Source organism: Malaclemys terrapin, chromosome 12 (assembly GCF_027887155.1).
Source record: "Malaclemys terrapin pileata isolate rMalTer1 chromosome 12, rMalTer1.hap1, whole genome shotgun sequence".
Classification (NCBI taxonomy): Eukaryota; Metazoa; Chordata; order Testudines; family Emydidae; genus Malaclemys; species Malaclemys terrapin.
This window is the reverse complement of record NC_071516.1, coordinates 8606645-8625763: the sequence shown is the minus strand read 5'-3', so window position 1 is coordinate 8625763 and position 19119 is coordinate 8606645. Positions and strand designations below refer to the sequence as shown.

General features: G+C 49.0%; 1 protein-coding gene across 2 annotated transcripts; it reads left to right on the top strand.

Annotated features, from left to right (window-relative positions):
* Positions 1-8647: 8647 nt before the first annotated feature.
* On the top strand, positions 8648-17644 carry ADRM1 (ADRM1 26S proteasome ubiquitin receptor). Of its 2 annotated transcripts, none has more exons than XM_054046271.1 (10): positions 8648-8750; positions 10491-10701; positions 10977-11093; positions 11227-11350; positions 11771-11857; positions 12761-12842; positions 13787-14022; positions 14289-14446; positions 16260-16362; positions 17413-17644. In XM_054046271.1, the coding sequence occupies exons 2-10, from the start codon at positions 10492-10494 to the stop codon at positions 17517-17519; spliced, it is 1224 nt and encodes a 407-aa protein (XP_053902246.1). In that variant the 5' UTR covers positions 8648-8750; position 10491; the 3' UTR covers positions 17520-17644. The 2 variants fall into 2 exon arrangements, with proteins under 2 accessions (XP_053902246.1, XP_053902247.1); XM_054046272.1 differs by lacking the exon at positions 8648-8750 and adding an exon at positions 9128-9195.
* The last annotated feature ends 1475 nt before the right edge of the window (positions 17645-19119 follow it).

Sequence of the window (19119 nt, the reverse complement as noted above, 5' to 3'; positions counted from 1 at the left end):
CATGCAATGTTTGGTATTAAATATTTTTTTTAGGAGTCTGAAATGTTTTCCTGTCAGCAAAAAAAAAATCTTGATTTAGTGCAAGCAATTGACTTGCAGTGTGACATTGTCTCAATAATTATTGCCTAGTAAATTGCTTGTTTTCTTCTATAGTTTTATATGCTGAGGATATGCCTAAAATCTGTCTGAGGGCAAGATTGACTACACTACGGGATTAATCCGAATTTAGATAATTCGGATTTGAGAAACAGGTTGTATAAAGTCGAAATGAGTGCGGCCACACTAGCACAGTAATTCGGTGGTGTGCGTCCAAGTACCGGGGCTAGCGTCGATTTCTGCACCGTTGCACTGTGGGTAGCAATTCCATAGCTATCCCATAGTTCCCGCAGTCTCCCGCGCCCATTGGGATTGTGGGTTAAGATCCCAGTGCCTGATGGGACAAAAAACATCGTCGCAGGTGGTTCTGGGTACAGCCTCACTTCCTCCCTCCCTCCCTCCCTGCATGAAAGCAACGGACGGCAGACAACCATTTTCGCGCCTTTTTTCCTGGGTGGGTGAACACTGCAGACTCCATACCACGGCAAGCATGGAGCCCGCTGAGGTCAAGACAGCACTCATGAATATTGCAAACACCTCGCGCGTTCTCGTGGAGTTTATGCTCAGCCAGGACCAGAAAAACGAGGCGAGGAGGCAGCGGCGGCGGCAGCGCAGCGACAAGCATGATGAGGACATGGACACGGACACAGAATTCAGTGAAACCACAGGCCCCGGTGCTTTGGAGATCATGTTGTTAATGGGGCAGATTCTATCCATGGAACGCCGATTCTGGGCAAGGGAAACAAGCACAGACTGGTGGGACCGCATAGTGTTGCAGGTCTGGGACGATTCCCAGTGGCTGCGGAACTTTCGCATGCGTAAGGGCACTTTCATGGAACTTTGTGACTTGCTGTCTCCTGCCCTGAAACGCCAGAATACCAAGATGAGAGCAGCCCTCACAGTTGAGAAGCGCGTGGCGATAGCCCTGTGGAAGCTTGCAACGCCAGACAGCTACCGGTCAGTCGGGAATCAATTTGGAGTGGGCAAATCTACTGTGGGGGCTGCTGTGATGCAAGTAGCCAAAGCAATCACTCAGGTGCTGCTACGAAAGTTAGTGACTCTGGGAAATGTGCAGGCTATAGTGGATGGTTTTGCTGCAATGGGATTCCCTAACTGTGGTGGGGCAATAGACGGAACCCATATCCCTATCTTGGCACCGGAGCACCAAGCCACCGAGTACATAAACCGCAAGGGGTACTTTTCAATGGTGCTGCAAGCACTTGTGGATCACAAGGGACGTTTCACCAACATCAACGCGGGCTGGGCGGGAAGGGTTCATGACGCTTGCGTCTTCAGGAACACTACTCTGTTTAAAGGGCTGCAGCAAGGGACTTACTTTCCGGACCAGAAAATAACCGTTGGGGATGTTGAAATGCCCATAGTTATTCTTGGGGACCCAGCCTACCCCTTAATGCCATGGCTTATGAAGCCATACACAGGCAGCCTGGACAGGAGTCAGGAGCTGTTTAACTACAGGCTAAGCAAGTGCAGAATGGTGGTAGAATGTGCATTTGGCCGTTTAAAAGGTCGCTGGCGTTCATTATTGACTCGCTCTGACCTCAGCCAAAGAAATCTCCCCATTGTTATTTCTGCTTGCTGTGTGCTCCACAATCTCTGTGAAAGTAAGGGGGAGACCTTTATGGCGGGGTGGGAGGCTGAGGCAAATCGCCTGGCTGCTGATTACGCGCAGCCAGACACCAGGGCGATTAGAAGATCACACCATGAAGCGCTGTGCATCAGAGAAGCTTTGAAAACCAGTTTCATGGCTGGCCAGGCTACCGTGTGAAATATCTGTTTGTTTCTCCTTCATGAAAACCCTCCCCCTTTACTGACTGATTTTCTGTAAGGAACCCACCCTGCCCCTTCCCCCATCTTTCTTTCAAACCAAATAAAGTCACTATCATTTAAAAATCATTTATTCTTTATTAATAGATTACAAAAAGAGGGAGGGAACCCGGGTGGTATTTGGGAGGAGGATTGCTGGGAAGGAAAAAGCCACAAAGAAAAGGTTAAAAAAATGACAGCCTTTTGCTTGGGCTGTCTACTGGGGTGGAATGGGAAGGTGTACGGAGCCTCCCCCCCCCGCGTTCTTACACATCTGGGTGAGGAGGATACGGAACATGGGGAGGGTGGAACAGGGGCTGAAGCAGCAGTCTGTTTTCCAGCAGCCGTTCCTGAACCTCCACCAGACGCCGGAGCAGCCCCAGCGTTGCATCCTTCATCCTCTGGTCTTCCTGCCGCCATCTCTCATCTCTATCGTCTCTCCTCTCCTCACGTTGGTCCCTCCTCTCCTCACGTTCACTGACTTCTTTCCTATACTTTGAAACTGTTTCCTTCCACTCATTCAGATGAGCTCTGTCACTCCTGCTGGATTGCATAATTTCAGAAAACATGTCCTCTCGCGTCTTCTTCTTACGACGCCTTATCTGTGATAACCTTCGGGATGGAGGAGGGAGGCTTGAGGAATTTGCAGCTGCTGTAGGGAGGGGAAAAAAGAGAGAATTGTTTTAAAAGCTACATTTTGCAGAACAATGCTTATACTCTTTCACGGTGACCAACACTGTTCACATTACATAGCACATGTGATTTCTGTGCAAGGTCGCATTTTGCCTCTTAATGCTGAGTGCCTGTGGCTTTGCTGCTACAGATCACAGGTCTGGGCAACAGAATTCGGCTTGCATGCGGCCATGGTAAGCCATTGTTTTACAGCTTCTGTACCCTCCTTTCCCACATACCAAGCATAGCCTGTAGAGTGCTGCAGAAGCCTGGCCAATCTCAGCCAGTTGGGGGGGGGCAGTGTGGGGGGGCTTGTCTGGGCCCCTTCAGGCAAGTAGAGTGCTGCGGTTTTTCTGTTAACATTCAGCAGCACCAGAAAACAAACTAACCCCCCCCCCCCCCCCCGCCATGAATTCTCTGGGATGATCACGGTACCCCTCCCCCCACCGCGTGGCTGGTATCAGGGAAGATCCCTGCAGGCACCAAACTACACCCCCCCCTCGCCATGAATTCTCTGGGATGATCACGGTACCCTCCCCCCACCGCATGGCTGGTAACAGGGAAGATCCCTGCTAGCCAAACGCGAAAAACTCAGGGCCAATTTCCCATCTGCGCTTGGCTAACTGCAGGGAAGGATTTATTTTCCGCCACAGGCAAACAGCCCAGTAGGAACGGCCACCTCTGTCCCCTTAATTAAGTTCCCGTATTTCAACCAGGTTACCAGGAGTGATATCACTCTCCTGAGGATTACACAACAAGATAAAGAACGGATGTTGCTTGAATGCCAGCAAACACCGGGACCATACGCTGCCAGGCTTTGTCAGGCAATGATACCAGATTACTTGCTGCAAGCATGGCGTGGTCAAGTGTCCTACCATGGAGGAGGGAATAAGGATGCACTGCCCAGAAACCTTCTGGCAAGGCTTTCGGAGTACCTCCAGGAGAGCTTCATGGAGATGTCCCTGGAGGATTTCCGCTCCATCCCCATACACGTTAACAGACTTTTCCAGTAGCTGAACTGACCGCGAATGCAAAGTCAGGCAAAGTAATCATTAAAAACCGTTTGCTTTTAAAACAAGTTTTATATTTTAAAAGGTAAACTCACCTGAGGTCCCTTCCATGGGGTCAGAGTCTTGGGTACTGGCTTGGGAGGGTACTTCAGTCAGGGTGATAAAAAGATCCTGGCTGTTGGGGAGAATGGAGTGCTGTGTGCTCTCTGCAAGCTCATCCTCCTCCTCCTCCTCCTCCTCTACCCCATCGGCAGAATCCTCAGGCGTCGAGACTATCCCCGACCCAGAATCCACGAACAAAGGTGGGGTAGTGGTGGCAGCCCCCCCTAGAATTGCATGCAGCTCGGCGTAGTAGCGGCATGTCCGCGGCTCTGACCCGGAGCGACCGTTTGCCTCCTTTGTTTTTTGATAGGCTTGTCTGAGCTCCTTGACCTTCACGCGGCACTGCTCAGAGTCCCTATTGTGGCCTCTCTCCATCATGCCCTTGGAAATTTTTTCAAAAGTTTTTGCATTTCGTCTTTTAGAACGAAGTTCTGCAAGCACTGAATCCTCTCCCCATACAGCGATCAGATCCAGTACCTCCCTCACGGTCCATGCTGGTGCTCTTTTTCGATTATCAGCCTGCATGGTTACCTGTGCTGATGAGGTATCTGTGGTCACCTGTGCTCTCCACGCTGGGCAAACAGGAAATGAAGTTCAAATGTTCGCGGGGCTTTTCCTGTCTACCTGGCCAGTGCATCCGAGTTCGGATTGCTGTCCAGAGCGGTCACAATGATGCACTGTGGGATAGCTCCCGGAGGCCAATACCATCGAATTGCGGCCACACTAACCCTAATTCGAATTGCTAAAATCGATTTTGGCGCTACTCCGCTCGTTGGGGTGGAGTACAGAAATCGATTTAAAGGGCCCTTTACATCGAATTAAATGGCGTCGTTGTGTGGACGGTTACAGGGTTAATTCGAATTAAAGCTGATAAATCCGAATTAAAGTCGTAGTGTAGACCAGGCCTGTGTCTCAGCCTAGGAGGTAGCAGAGAACTTCTCTGGGCAGGGAACTGCACTGTCCCACTGGAAGAGTTTTCAACTGCATCATCTTTGATTCAAGTCTGCATTCTTCTCTTGATTACAGCTACTGTTTGTATCACATAGCCACTTCACAAACCCATGCTACCTTGTATTGTTCACTGAGCTCTCAGCTGGGTTAAGTGGATTCTTTGACAGGAGAAATGGTAGCTCTCACAAGCTGAATCAAGAACAGATCACTGCAGGAGTCCACTAGAAACCCCTGTCTCCCTCCCCCAGTGCTGACTGCCTATTTACAATTACTTTAAGGTTGATCTGGGTTTAAAATCCACTTAATGTGCTACATTAATTTTTTTTATGCTAACTTTTAATCAAAATGACATGCCAGTGACTAAATCAAATGTTTTACAAAAGTCTAATATGTCACAATTGCCTTTACAAAGCAAATGTATCCTCTCATAAAAAATAAAGTTTGAGATCTATGTTCAATAAAACAATGAAGAATGTCACTGATTATGCTGCTACCCTTTTAAAAACTGTCCTGGATCAGCCTTTTTGTGTTTTTTTTGCCTGGGATCTGTCAGGTTAACAAGTCTATAAGTAAGCAAGTAGTCCTGTTTACCCTTTTAAAAATATTGGCAGAATATTAGCAGTAACTACTATTGTTTAAATGTTTATCTGCAGGACTGATTAACATCCCCCAAACTACTTTGGAGTAGAAAGCATTTAATCACTATAAACTGCATGCAAACATCTAGCTTCTTTCCAAATACAGAACAGAAATATTTTACACTTCTGCCTTTTGTATATCATACTAGACAGGGACAGTAAAATTGTCAGTTAACAGATCTATACTATGCTATGTTTTTCTTATTCCTGAACTAGTAAGAAAATTCCTTACTATCCTTGCATCTATTGCCTATAGATTTCAATATCTTTAGCTTCCCTTATCAATTGGGAACAATGACTATAAGTTAGCAATCATGAAACTGCAATCACTTTCTCCCTTTCCACTTATTTTATTGCTGCTTTCATGTCTCTTAACCAGGACTAGTTTTTAAAAAAATGAATGACCCTGCTTTGTGATTTCATATTGTTACAGGTCCCCTACCTCCAGAACCAAAATATTCTTAAAACTCTCAATTTGTATTCATATTGTTTTGTTTAAATTCTCCTCTCAATCAGTCTGGCTCAATTGTTTTGAAACGGAGGGTCAGAATTTCATGAAGCCAAACCTTTTTATGGAGAAATGCTCTGAAGGAGAGGATAAGCATTTAAATACTTGGGGAGCATGGGAAGATCCAGTGAAGGAAATGGAAAGGAGATCAATAGATGAGGTATTAAATAAAAACATCACCTCACCCACCTTGTGTCTCTAGGTATTTATATAGTACTTTAAAAAAAATGCTGATCAATAGTGATAGCTGGACCTCATGCTTCGTCTTGGTCAGAATGCTTAACTGCACTTAGCCTTGAGGTGGAGTAAAACAGGAATCAGATTGCTCACTCCCATTGGGTGAGATTCTTCACGCCCTTCCTCAGACTTCTGCTTTTCTGCAGTGGAACAAATATTGCCTAGTTTATTCTGTGTTCTCTTGTTCTATTAACAGTGTTGACGACAGCTCCCAGAACTGCCTGCACTGTAATGTCTTCCCTTGCTACAAGTCCATGTTGGGCAGGGTCTGCAGGAGTAACGTAGAAGGGCTGTGTTCTGTTAGCAAATGATGCAGTTTCTGCATAAAATGTTCCTTTGTATCAAAAAACCTAGCATCCCTACCTCTAATGGACACAAAGATAAACCAAAGGGATGGAGGAAGATATGGGACTTGGTCCAAAGTGCCTGTGTGTTTTCTTTTAATAAATGTTGCTCAGTAGGTAGTGGTTGTATTGTGATAATGCCTCCAGGCCCCAAGGCCTCAGAGTGCTAGGCCCAAAGTGTTTACAATCTAAGTAGTCCTTGGGCTAGGCCACCACGTCAAGGTCCTTGGTTGATGCCTGGGGGCCCGTTGTGCTGGGCCTGAGCTTGCTCCTGCCATGCTGGATAGGGTTACCATTCGTCCGGATTTACCCGGACATGTCCTCCTTTTGTGTGCTAAAAATAGCGTCCGGGGGGAATTTGTAAAGCACTCACAATGTCCGGGATTTCCCCCTCCCCTGGCAGAGCAGAGCGAGCGGCTGGGAGGGCTGCAGGAAAGTCCCGGGCTGGACTCCGGAGCAGCTTCCTCCTCCCACCCCCCCCTCCCTGCATTCTGAGCCGGCCGGCAGCTCCTCCTCCTGCAGCCCGCTCCGGCAGCCCTGTGCAGGGCCAGGGACCGGGTTTTGTGTTGTGCTGGGGAGCTCAGCCATGTGTCCGGCTGGCACAGAGCCCAACACCCTGTTCTGAGCAGCAGGGTAAGGGGGGGCAGGAGAAGGGACAGGGAGGTTCTGGATGGGGCAGTCAAGAAACGGGTGGGGGCTTTTGGAGGGGAGTGGAGAAAGTTTTGGGCAGTCAGGGTACAGGTAGGGGGTAGGGTCCTGGGGGGCAGTTGGGGGGGGGGTCTTAGGAGGGGGCAGTTAGGGGACAAGGAACAGGGAGTCTTAGGTAGGGGGTGGGGTTCTGGAGGGCAGTTAGGAGCAGGGGTCCCAGGAGGGGGCAGTCAGGGGACAAGGAGCGGGGGGTAGGGGGCTGGGAGTTCTGGGGGGGAGCTGTCAGGGGGCAGGAGTGGGGAGAGGGATCGGAGCAGTCAGGGGACAGGGAGCAGAGGGGTTTAGATGGGTTGGGAGTTCTGGGGGGGGGCTGTCAGGGGGTGGGGAGTGGTTGGATGGGGCGTGGGAGTCCCAGGGGTCTGTCTGGGGGTGGGGGTGTGGATAAGGGTTGGGGCAGTCAGGGGACAAGAGGCAGGGAGGCTTAGATAGGGAGTGGAGTCCTGGGGGGCAGTTAGGGGCAGGGGTCCCAGGAGGGGGCAGTCAGGGGACAAGGAACGGGGGGAGGGTTGGGGGTTCTGGGGGGGCGGGAAGTGGGAGGGGCAGGGGCGGGGCTCCTCCCGTCCTCTTTTTTGCTTGTTGAAATATGGTAACCCTAATGCTGGAGCACTCCATTGCTCATGGCGGAGCCTCCATCGTGGCCAGAGCATCTGCCCTCCTTGCGGGCGATCCTGGGTAGGAACTAGTGTGCCACGCGCATCTCGTATCCCAGCCTTGGCAGTGCATGGCAATGGGCCTGCTCCTCCACGGGGCAGCTGGTGGCTGGGTTCTGCACCCCCTGCCCCTGGGGAGGGACTTGCCCCCCGGTGGTGAGGCTCCAGGTCTGGAGGTGAAGGCAGCAGCGTCCCATGGTGGGTCCCAGGGGGGTGACTCTCGCTCCCGCCCGGCGCCCTGGCCTCCAGGGGAGCTGGGCACTGCAGGATGGCCTGGCACAAGCTGCTCCACATGTCCCCCAGCGCAGATGGGCCACTCCACAGCCACCAGGGGCTGCTCCTCCCTGCACCCCGGATGGATGGGCTGCTCCAAGCAGTTCCATTGAGGGGCTCCGCCAACCCCGCAGGGGTGAGTGGGCCGCTCCACAGCCACTTCTCTTGGGTGCTATTAGGAGCTGTTCTCCCCCCCCCCCTCACCCCCCAGGGCAGATGAACCACTCCACACTCAGTTCCATTCGGTGCCAGTAGGGGCTGCTCCTCCCCGCACGCCTTAGGATCGATAGACCGCTCCAGGCTGTTCCATTGGGCGTCACTAGGGGCCGCGCCCCCAAACCCCGCTGTGAATAGGCCGCTCCACAAGTATCAGTTCCATATTAGGCGCTGATGTGCTCCGCCTCCCCCCCGCAGGGACAGATGAGCTGCTCCACAGTCCCGTTGGTCGCAAAGGCCTCCCCCCATCGCTTGTGGGTGGTTCGGCCGTCATGACACAGCACAATAGCCGGAGCAGGCGCGGGAGCTCGCTCTCCACCGAACCCTGCGAGGCCGGCGCGGTGCATGTCGGTCCGGCTGGCGGTGAGTGACATACGAGCCGGCCAATGGGAAGAGCATCAGAGCCCGTCGGAGAAGGCCGGCGCCAATGGCTGGCGGGGAGGAGGGCGGAGCCGGTAGGTTTCCTCGGGGGACTCGGAGCCGGAAGAGCTACCTGTGAGGTGACTGAGGAAAGGCGGCAGGTAAGTGCGGGGACTCGGCTGGGCACGAACCGCACGCTGGGGGGCGGCTCGGGCTAGAGAGCCGGGGCCGGGCCCGGGCCGGGGCCGGGGTCGCGCCGCCGCGAGGAAAGGCCGTTGGGCGGGTGCAGCGCTCTGGTCCGGGCGAGGCGCCCCCGGGCTGCTGGGCCTGGCGCGTTTCCCTCGGCTGAGCTGTAACCCCGGCTCCCTCCCGCGGCTGGGAGTCCGGCCCCGCGGGCGCAGGTCGGGCCGCCGCGCTGCCCCGGGAACGGCCTGCGGCCCCCTCGGCAGTGACTCGGCCGCTCTGGCCTTCGCGCAATGGCCGATGCGGTGGCGCTGGCGCGTCCAGCCGCCTGACTCCGTAGTGGGGCGGATTAGCTGTAGACCTGGTGCCCTTCCCTCATGTCAAGTAGCGCCCCGGCTAACACCGGGCTCCCGTCAGCAGCAGGTCAGCATCAGCCCTGTCTTACAGGCCCGGAAACTGAGGCCCCGGGGGATGAAGGGACTTACCCAGGGTCGCCCATCAGGCCAGTGGCGGAGCTGGAAATAGGGCCAGATGTCCTGAGTCCCAGCCCAGGCTTCTGTCCCCTAGCTGACCCTCTCTTTCCTAAGTTGTCCTCATGAAGTTCAAGCCCTAGCCCTCGAGATGAACTGGGGTGGTGCTGTTTCAGGTAGTCTGGAGACTTGGGCAGACTTCAGGCCGGCTGTCACATGATTCACGTGGAGTGAATTGCATCAAATTTCTTTCCAAAGCTGTCCTACATAGGCACTGTCTCCTGGGTAAACATAGCTCAAGATCACTGCCCTATTTCCTGAATGCATATGCAGTGTATAGCAGGCAGCTTGGCCTCTAGTGCATCTGAGAGGGAGTTGGGATTCCTGTTTTCTGTTCCTGCTTCTACTGATTACTTCAGTATTCAACCGGAGGCCAGTCACAGACCTCTCTTTGTGTATATGTGCTTCTGTAAAATGAAGATGGTTTCTTAGCTTGTGGATGATATGAGAATTTTTAAAGTACTTTGAAGATGTAAAGTTCTATGCAAACTTCTGTGCAAACGCTAACAGCACTTAAACTTGGGACAAGCAGTGGAATGACTGGTTCAAACAATGACCCCTGCTTCTCAGAAGCAAATGCAAAGTTGTCTGCTTGCCAGTGTGACAAGGTCTTCCTGTGGGTTTATCACAGTCTAATCTTTTAACTTCTCTACATGTTTTTCTGAGTAGTTTTGTAGGCTGCATCAAGCAATGTAGCACTTGTGGAATGCGCTGCATGATATATCCGGCTATTTTGAAACCAAATGTATAGTTGTGAAGGCTTTTTGCCATGGAAGTTATTGTGCCAATTATTACCTTGGATACTATAGTGATAAGTGTTTTAGAAATATTTGAAAGAGAGGGTCAATTATAGTAGTACTCTGAATCATACTGAATTGGTCTGGCCTGTGTCATGTTTCTTAGAATCAAAGAATGAGTTTCAGGAAGAAGTCATTTTCATTTTGAATATCTTAATGGATCAGTGCCATGAGAGTAATGGAGTTGGGAAGGTTAGAACCTCTTCCATATAATTGCTAGGGATTTGTTAACATGTCAGCTCTTCTGCAGTGCATTGCAAATTCTAGAAATAGTGGACAACTTTTTCTTGTGGAGTTAGTTCTTGGTTGAGGTTCTAATGAAATCTAGGAGCAGAGAGAAACGATGAGAGATTTATATAGTCATATTTTCTAATCCATTGTCTCTTTTCAGGATGTCTTCAGGTGCATTGTTTCCAAGCCTGGTGCCAGGCTCCCGCGGCTCATCCAGCAAATATTTGGTGGAATTTCGGGCAGGAAAGATGTCTCTAAAAGGCAGTACTGTAACTCCAGATAAACGAAAAGGCCTTGTTTATATCCAGCAAACTGATGATTCCCTCATTCATTTTTGTTGGAAGGACAGGACTTCTGGCAATGTTGAAGATGTGAGTATAACTTCATTATTTCAATCTTAAGAGTTTTGTAATGGCTCTTTTGTACTCTGTATTGTGAACCCCAGTGAAAGTGTCTGTAAGAAGAGATTTGAGTAAGACAGGTAGTGGCTTTACAAATGGGCTTCGGAAGTACACATCTGGTGTAAGGGGCAACGTGGAAGACGGCATAGAGAGATGTTTGTGTGAGGAGTGGGCAAAGAAGTATCCAAGTTTGGTTTTATTTATTTATTTATTTATTTATTTATTTAAATCCACCTCTTTTCCAGGACTTGATTATCTTTCCTGATGACTGTGAATTTAAGAGGGTACCTCAGTGTACTACTGGTCGTGTGTATGTGCTGAAGTTCAAGGCAGGATCAAAGCGACTTTTCTTCTGGATGCAGGTTTGTGACAAGTAAACGATAACATTTAGAATTCCTTTGTTTCAAGACATGTGAGGAATACTCAAGGAAGGGCTAGATGGGGGTCTAGTCTGTTTTGAAGATGCTTGGAGGCTTAAAAACAACTCTCTTACAGGAACCGAAGACTGATAAAGATGAGGAGCACTGCCGTAAAGTGAATGAGTATCTCAACAATCCTCCAATACCTGGTGCTTTGGGTGGGAGTGGAAGTGGAGGCCATGAGCTCTCAGCATTAGGAGGTATAGTCTATTCTCTTCTCCTTAGTTTGAGAGGTTTTTTTTATACACCCTTTGCAGTTTTCTAGGAACCAAATCCCTGCTGATTTTGGAGGGTGACCTGGGGAGAAGGCTTCTACTAGAAATGCAGAGACACTCTTAGCAACACAATTTATTTTGCTACAGTAGGAAGGAGCAGGCTGAAAAATGAGTCTGCAAGAAGAAACTCCTCTTGGTTGTATCTGTTAGGTTTTCTGGAGTCCTCCCTTTTTCTAAAGCTAAGTGTGTGTGGGTGTGGTTTTTTTTTTTTTTTTTTAGCATTTTAAAATAGTAAATACTTGAAACAGTTTCTCCTTGCAGCATATGTCAATTAATCTCCTGCTGCTTGAGCCAGAGTGTTGTGAAAAATATGAATGTTGTATTTCAGAATGTGTTTGTTTCTAGGTGAGGGTGGCTTGCAAAGCCTTCTGGGAAATATGAGCCATAACCAGCTCATGCAGCTGATCGGACCAACGGGCTTAGGAGGACTTGGTAAAATACTTTCATATCTTTATGCCATAAGGGTGTTTTTCCTCCTGGGTTAAAACTGACCTTACACTGACTTATTTTCTTACTGATTTGAATGACATTTCCTTCATGTAAGAAGGCAGTCCCTTTCTCAAAGACAAAATAATAAATAGATGGGAAGACTGGACAACAGAATGCAGATGGTCATATGGACAGGCATACAGCAGTTAGACCTGGAATAAGAAGCAGCTAAAAGGGGAATATGTACTAAATGGAGCAAGTGGCCATCACGTGGTTCGGGAGAAGAATCACAAGGAGAAATCACTGAAAGCTCTTTTAAACCACCCTCTACTTCTGTGTAGATTGTTCCTGCTGCCAGTTTAGAGAAGCTGTGACTAGTAACAGGGTGGAGGATTCGTTGATCGTAAATTCTTGTGTACAAGACACTTACCTCATCATTTTCTTGGCCTTTTGCCATGCATTAATGCCTTGCTGTGTTTTCTGCTGGAAGCAGTGGACCATCCTACTTGATTTTGCTCTGTCTGTAGAGTGTTTGACCACAGAGCTGTCTGTCTAGTGCTGCATGCCTGTATTAGAGTTGAAACTGAAGGGAATGCAGGGCTATGGGGGGGACGACACCCATTTTCTTGAATGAAAGGGTTTTGCTGTGTGAGGGGCTTTTGTTTGTATTATACAAACCAAGGCCACTTCATCCTTTGATATAGCTAAGAGTTGAGCAGTTTTGGACAGGGATTATTCTAATGGGGTTTAAAATTAGAAAATGAAAAATACCTGCATTTTCATAAAGACAGCAAAAACAATGTTGCCTGTAAGTGCAGTTGAGTCAAACCTGAATAGCTTTATCTTTATAAAGGGAATGAACATAAAATAGTTTCTAAACCGATGTCTTTCCATCATTTATGGAAGGTGGGCTTGGTGCACTGACAGGGCCTGGCCTGGCCAGCTTATTGGGAAGTGGGGGACCCCCAACCAGCAGCTCATCATCAAGGTAAGATCTACAGACACCCATTTGTGTAGTTCTTCTTAGTGTGATTGTTCCACTGAACTGGGGTCTAGTGTTGTAGTTTTCAAACTTTTTTTTTTTTTTCCTCGTGACCCAGTTGAAGAAAATTGTTGATGCGCACGACTCAATGGAGCTGGGGATGAGGGGTTTGGGGTATGGGAGGGGTTCAGGGCTGGGGCAGTGGGTTGGGGTGTGGGAGAGAGTCAGGGCTCTGGGCTGGGGCCAGGGATGAGGGGTTTGAGTGCAGGAAGGAGCTCTGGGTTTGGGCAGGGGAGCCTCAGGGCTGGGGCATGAGGCCGAGGCACAGGCTTACCTCGGGCGGCTCCCGGTCAGCAGCGCAGATGGGGTTGCTAAGGCAGGCTTCCTGCCTGTCCTGACACCGCGGACCGCACCGTGCCCCAGAAGCGGCCAGCAGCAGGTCCGGCTCCTAGCGGAGGCGTGCAAGCGGCTCTGCATGGCTCTCGGGAACTGGCCAATAGGAGTGTGGTGCTAGTGTTCCGGGCGGGGGCAGTGCGCGGAGTCCTGTGGCACTCCCCTCCCCCCCCCCCCCCCCCCCCCGCCTAGGAGCCGGGCCTGCTGCTGGCCGCTGCTTGTGGGGCGCAGTGCAGTGTGAGAACAGGTAGGGGCTAACCTATCTTAGCCGAGCAGCACTGCCAACGGGACTTTTAATGGCCCAGTTGACGGCGCTGACTAGACCTGCCGCGATCCAGTGCCTTACATTCTGCAACCCAATACTGGGTCGTGACCTGCAGTTTGAAAACCACTGGTCTAGTGAATAGAAGAGAACAGTGGGAATCAGAACTCTTTCTTGCCTCTTAAAATGGGAGTAATATATGCACACAGGGGTGCCAAAGTTGGTTGGAAGCTGCTTATAAAAGTGCGAAGTAACTGCTTCTGCAGTAAGTTAATTGTATTAATTACACTTCTAGTTCTCGCAGCCAATCAGCTGCTGTAACCCCATCTTCCACTACTTCTTCTACACGTGTAACGCCAGCCCCATCTGCTCCTGCGGCTGCATCTGCATCTACAACTAGTCCCAGCCCTGCACCAAGTTCGGGCAATGGAACCAGCACAGCAACAAGCCCAACTCAACCCATTCAGTTGAGTGACCTTCAGAACATTTTAGCCACTATGAATGTGCCAGCTGGAGCCGGAGGACAGCAAGGTAACAGTACTCTGACCCGACACTGTTGGATACCATATGTGCCTTAAAGCTATTTTACTGTCCTGTATTATTTCAAATTGGTTTGGAAGCCTTTCTGTTGAACCCTAACCTACTTTGGATAAGTGACGTACTTGTGACTGCCCCAGAGAGTGCCCTGAAATCAGTGGAGGGTCACATCTCCGTATTCACTCCAAGCACTAGTGGCTCTAGCTAAAGTAAACCAGTTTGCTTTGTGTTTAGTCTAACAAAGCTGTGTTCTATCCTAGTTGACTTGGCCAGTGTGCTGACTCCTGAGATCATGGCTCCCATTCTGGCAAATGCTGAAGTTCAAGAGAGGTTGCTGCCTTATCTTCCATCTGGGGAGTCACTGCCGCAGACAGCAGAAGAGATTCAGAACACTCTGACATCTCCCCAGTTTCAGCAGGTAGATGTCACAATGACACATTCTTCCATTGACCTAGCGCTGTCTACACTGGGGGATTGGGCCAGTTTAACTGTGGTACTCAAGAATGTGGGTTTTTCACAGCCCTGAGCAACATAAGTCAACCCAGCTATCTTTTCAGTGTAGACCAGCCCTAAGAAACTATTTCAATTCCCTGTGCTTCATGCAGCTAACAAATACTGGGCATCTGTTGGTTTTTATGGAAGTGTTAGAATCAAATCTCTCTTTAGACATACGATACATTTTTTGTGTGCATAAAATAGCTACACATGTGGCCAAAGCCTATTTGTCTCTGTGCTTTCCCCCATTGATGGACTCTCAGTAAATGCTAAGAGCTCACTTTTCCATGGCAGTGGCATAGTCCCACATATGGTCTAAAGACCCCTCTCTTCCTTGATCTGGGCTTCCCCCTTCTCTTTGTAATGAAATCTCTCAGAACAGTATTCATGACTGCAATCTCAGGACCTCCCTTCATAGGAGAGCTGGTAGGCAACCTTCTTAAAGCTAGCAGATGGCCAGTCACTTGAAGTTTAAGTTGTCAGGGAAGAGATTTTCTTACTGCACACTTCCTCTTTGGGCATGTCTGAAGACAGAAGTTGCACAGGTTTAACAAATCTGTGTAAAAATTGCTACAAACCCCTTTGTGGGTACAGTTTGATATAATTTAAACCTGATTTAGAGCAGTTTAGTTTGCACTGTTTAAATTGAGTTAAGAGTCAGTGCACATATTCTGTGGTTTAACTAAATTGGTTTAAATTAACACCATGTGTGTGCAGACCAGGCCTCAGCACAGATGTGGGCTAACTATGGCCCGCGGGCCCGTCCTGCCCAGCCCTTGAGCGCCCGGCTGGGGAGTCTAGTCCCTGTCCCCCCTCCCCCGCAGCCTTGCCGCCGCGCGGGTCGCGCTCTGGCCTGCCGCTCCCGCTGGACAGTGTGGGGGAGTGCAGCTGGCTCTGGCCATGTGTCACGGCTGCAAGCTCCTGCTGCTGGTAAGGGAGCGGGGGTTCTGGGGAGCAGTCAGGGAGGAAGGGGAGGTTGGATGGGGTAGAGATTCTGGGGGGGCTGTCAGGGGATAGGGAACAGGGAGGGTTGGGAATGGGAGTTGGGGCGGGGATGTGGATAGGGATCAGGAGGGCAGTCAAGGGACCGGGAGCGGGGGGGGGGAGGGGGGGGCTGGATAAGGGGGTGGGATCTCGGGGGGAGGGCAGCTAGGGGCAGAGGGTCTCAGGAGGGGCGGTCAGGGACAAGGAGCAGAGGGTGGGAGTCTGGGGGGGGGGGAACGGCTGTCAGGGAGCAGGGGTGTGGATAGGGGTTGAGGCAGTCAGGGGACAGGGAGTAGGGGGATTGGATAGGGGGCAGGGGTCCCAGGAGGAGGCAGTCAGGGGACAAAGAGCGGGGGGGGTTGGATGGGTTGGGGATTCTGAGGGGGGCAGTCAGGGGGCGGGGACCAGGCTGTTTGGGGAGGCACAGCCTTCCCTACCCGGCCCTCCATATAGTTGCGCAACCGTCATGTGGCCCTTGGGCCAAAAAGTTTGCCCACCCGTGCCTTAGAGTACAGTACACCAAGAACCAGGGGCCGGAGGAGTGACGTTTTAAAGCCTGCTCCACAGTAGGTGTTCCTTTATTTAAGTGAGACCTGCTCTCAATAGATCTGGAGTGGTCAGCATAGTCTATTGAGTAGAGAACCATTTCCATGTCAAAACCAAGATGAAGAATAATTTATTCGAAGTAGCCACTCGGTATTGCAGAAACGAAATCAAAGTTTTATTTGGTGGTGTTGGACTCTATTTCACAGGCATTGAGCATGTTCAGTGCTGCTTTAGCTTCAGGACAACTTGGCCCACTAATGAGTCAGTTTGGCTTACCAGCTGAGGCAGTAGATGCAGCAAATAAAGGTGGTAAGTATTTTTTTCTCTTGAAAGAACATGGATTTACATAATTGTTGCCCTGTAAATGACTGAATGCAGGGTCTGAATCTGTCATGGGAATAGATGCTGGGTAATGTTTTCAAAAATCATTCAAGTGCCTAAACTCATTGAATGTCAAGGGGATTAAGAGCTTTTGGGCTCTTTTGAAAAATTTACTTAGTAAATAAAATCACCAAACACCTGTTCATAACAGTCTAAATGTGGTGTGTGTGTGTTCAGTCTCTTCTGAGATGATGGCTTCTATTAACCTAAGATTGCACAGTATTGATGCCCAAGTAGCTTCAAGGCTGCTTTCTTGCCTGAGATGCCAGTCTGAGAGAGCACTCTAGAAAAGGCTGTGCTAGACTTATGCAGCAGAGCTTGCAGTGACATTTAGGACTTAGGCCTGGGCTACACTAGCGGGTGGGGTTTGAACTAAGATACGCAACTTCAGCTACGCCATCTTAGTTCAACTTACCTGGCCGTCCTCACGGCAGCGAGTCGACTGCCACGGCTCCCCCGTTGACTACACTTACTCCTCCTGCCGAGGTGGAGTATGGGTGTCGATTCAGGGATCCATTTATCGCATCCAGACGAGACGCGATAAATCGATCCCCGATACATCGAACACGACCCGCCAGGTAATATAGATGTACCCTTAAATATTTTTCCTGTAGCAGTCACTCAGCTGGTAATGCTTTTCTAGTGGGAATATTTAATTGAAGGCACTACTGTGGTAAATCAAGTTACCAGTAATTCTTGGTGCCTCTGACAGTGGGAGGGCCTGTTACCAGCTCTGTAAGCCTGGAAATGTTGGTATGGTAAATCTGTTATGACCAGTGGGTGTATATGTAAAGTATTAAGCTCAGTAAAGTTCCATTGATTGTCAATGTATCTGCATGTTAAACCTAAACATACAAGCAAACTTTCCATCCTGTTTCCTCTGCTAAATGACCTGTATTTTAACTTCAGTCTAATTTATGATTATGAGTCTTGTTCTTGGTGCAAAGCTAACCTAACTAATGTTTCTTTACTTTTCAGATGTAGAAGCATTTGCTAAAGCAATGCAGAACAATGTCAAGTCAGACCAAAAGGAGGGAGAATCAAAGGAAAAGAAAGATGAAGAGGAAGATATGAGTTTAGATTAAATTATCTGCTCTCCTTTATGAATAGTCCTAGCCATTAACTTAAGCAGCTTCAGTAGGATTACTAGCTAACTTCATATTATCCTTATCCTAAATCTACAAATAAAGGATTTTTATCTGCCAAATCACTTCATGGTCATGGAGCCTTAGTGCGTTCTTGCTTCTGACTCTTCATCCAAAGACCGTGGTAAACGGAGCTCTTTGCTTTTAAGTGAAATTTTGGATTAGAATATAGCTTGGGGGGAGGGGTCTTCAAAGGCACCAAGTGATGCCCATGTTTGCCTTATACGGGGGGGAATTTTTCAGTTTAAAAAAAAAAGTAGATGACTCATGGTTAAACATGTGTCCAAATACTTCTAGTATGGTCAATATTACAGCATGTGGTAGGAGCCACAGTTCTCACAGATTCCCAGGCCAGAAGGGAGCATTGTGATCATCTCATCTGACCTGTATTACATAGGCCAAAGAATGGTCCCAAAATTCCTAGAGCAGAGCTTTTAGGGGAAAAAAAAATCCAATCTTGATTAAAAAGTGAGTGGTGGAGAATCCATCATGACCTGTGGTAAATTACCATTCAGCTTGCACCTTATCAGCCTGAATTTGTCTAGCTTCAACTGCCAGCCATGTTATCCCCTTCTCTGCTCGACTGCAGAGCCTGTTATTAAATATTTGTTCCCTGTGTAAGTACTTGAAATCACCCCTTAACCTTTGTTTAACTAAGCTAAATAGAGTGAGTTCCTTGAGCCTATTCGGCAATTATTTTAATCCTTAAATGGGGAGGATTGTGAGAAGAGCTAGGAGAATTACTTACTAACATCCTTCAAGTGTGAGCACCAGAACTGAACCCAGTATTTCAGCAGCACTCCCAAATACAGAGGTAACATAACCTCTGTATTCCTGCTTGAGATTTCTGGTGTATGGATCCCGAGAGCACATTTGCTCTTTTGGCCACAGCCTCACAGTGGGAGCTTATGTTTATCCACCATGCCTCACCACCTGTTTCTCAGGATGACTGCTTCCTAGCAGAGTGTCCCATTGCATATTCTTTATTTCCAGATGCATACCTGTATAGCCCCTGCACCTGAAGAACTCTGCAGTATATAATCTAAGGCACATTAGACCTTACACTGGAGACTCTTAATCCATGCTTGCTAGAGTCCTAACTGCCTCACACTAAACTATGGTATGAGCTAGAACCTCAAATGTTTAACATTTGAGACTAAGTTATAAATCCTTGCCAGGCCTCATGAGAAAACAGGCAATTGCCTCCAGAGAGCCATGTTCAATGATGACCTGGCCGGGAAGTCTAAAAGCACATGCTGTCTTCTTTTTACTCCACTATTAGTTATTAGAAGGCTGTTTCCAAGACTGGAGGTTGTAAATTATGACACCCAACTTGCTTTAGCACATACTGGTAAGCAGTCCTCCTAGGAGCTAACTCTATTCAGGGTCCAAGTTGTCACACACAGGCCCCAGCAATCACCTACTTTTATGTTCGTGAGATGAACTGGATTGTTTCTCCTGCTGAACAATCCCTGCTTCTTCCCTTCAAAAGAAAAGAATCCTGCTGCTTAAATCTCATCCTTGCTCTTCAAACAAAGAG

What these genes read in the sequence shown, in the direction of transcription:
- ADRM1 (XM_054046271.1), top strand. Translation starts at nt 10,492, where the DNA reads ATGTCTTCAGGTGCATTGTTTCCAAGCCTGGTGCCAGGCTCCCGCGGC. An exon ending in TGAGCTCTCAGCATTAGGAG is followed by an intron (nt 11,351 to 11,770) that starts GTATAGTCTATT and finishes GTTTGTTTCTAG; the next exon opens with GTGAGGGTGGCTTGCAAAGC. An exon ending in TGGAGCCGGAGGACAGCAAG is followed by an intron (nt 14,023 to 14,288) that starts GTAACAGTACTC and finishes GTTCTATCCTAG; the next exon opens with TTGACTTGGCCAGTGTGCTG.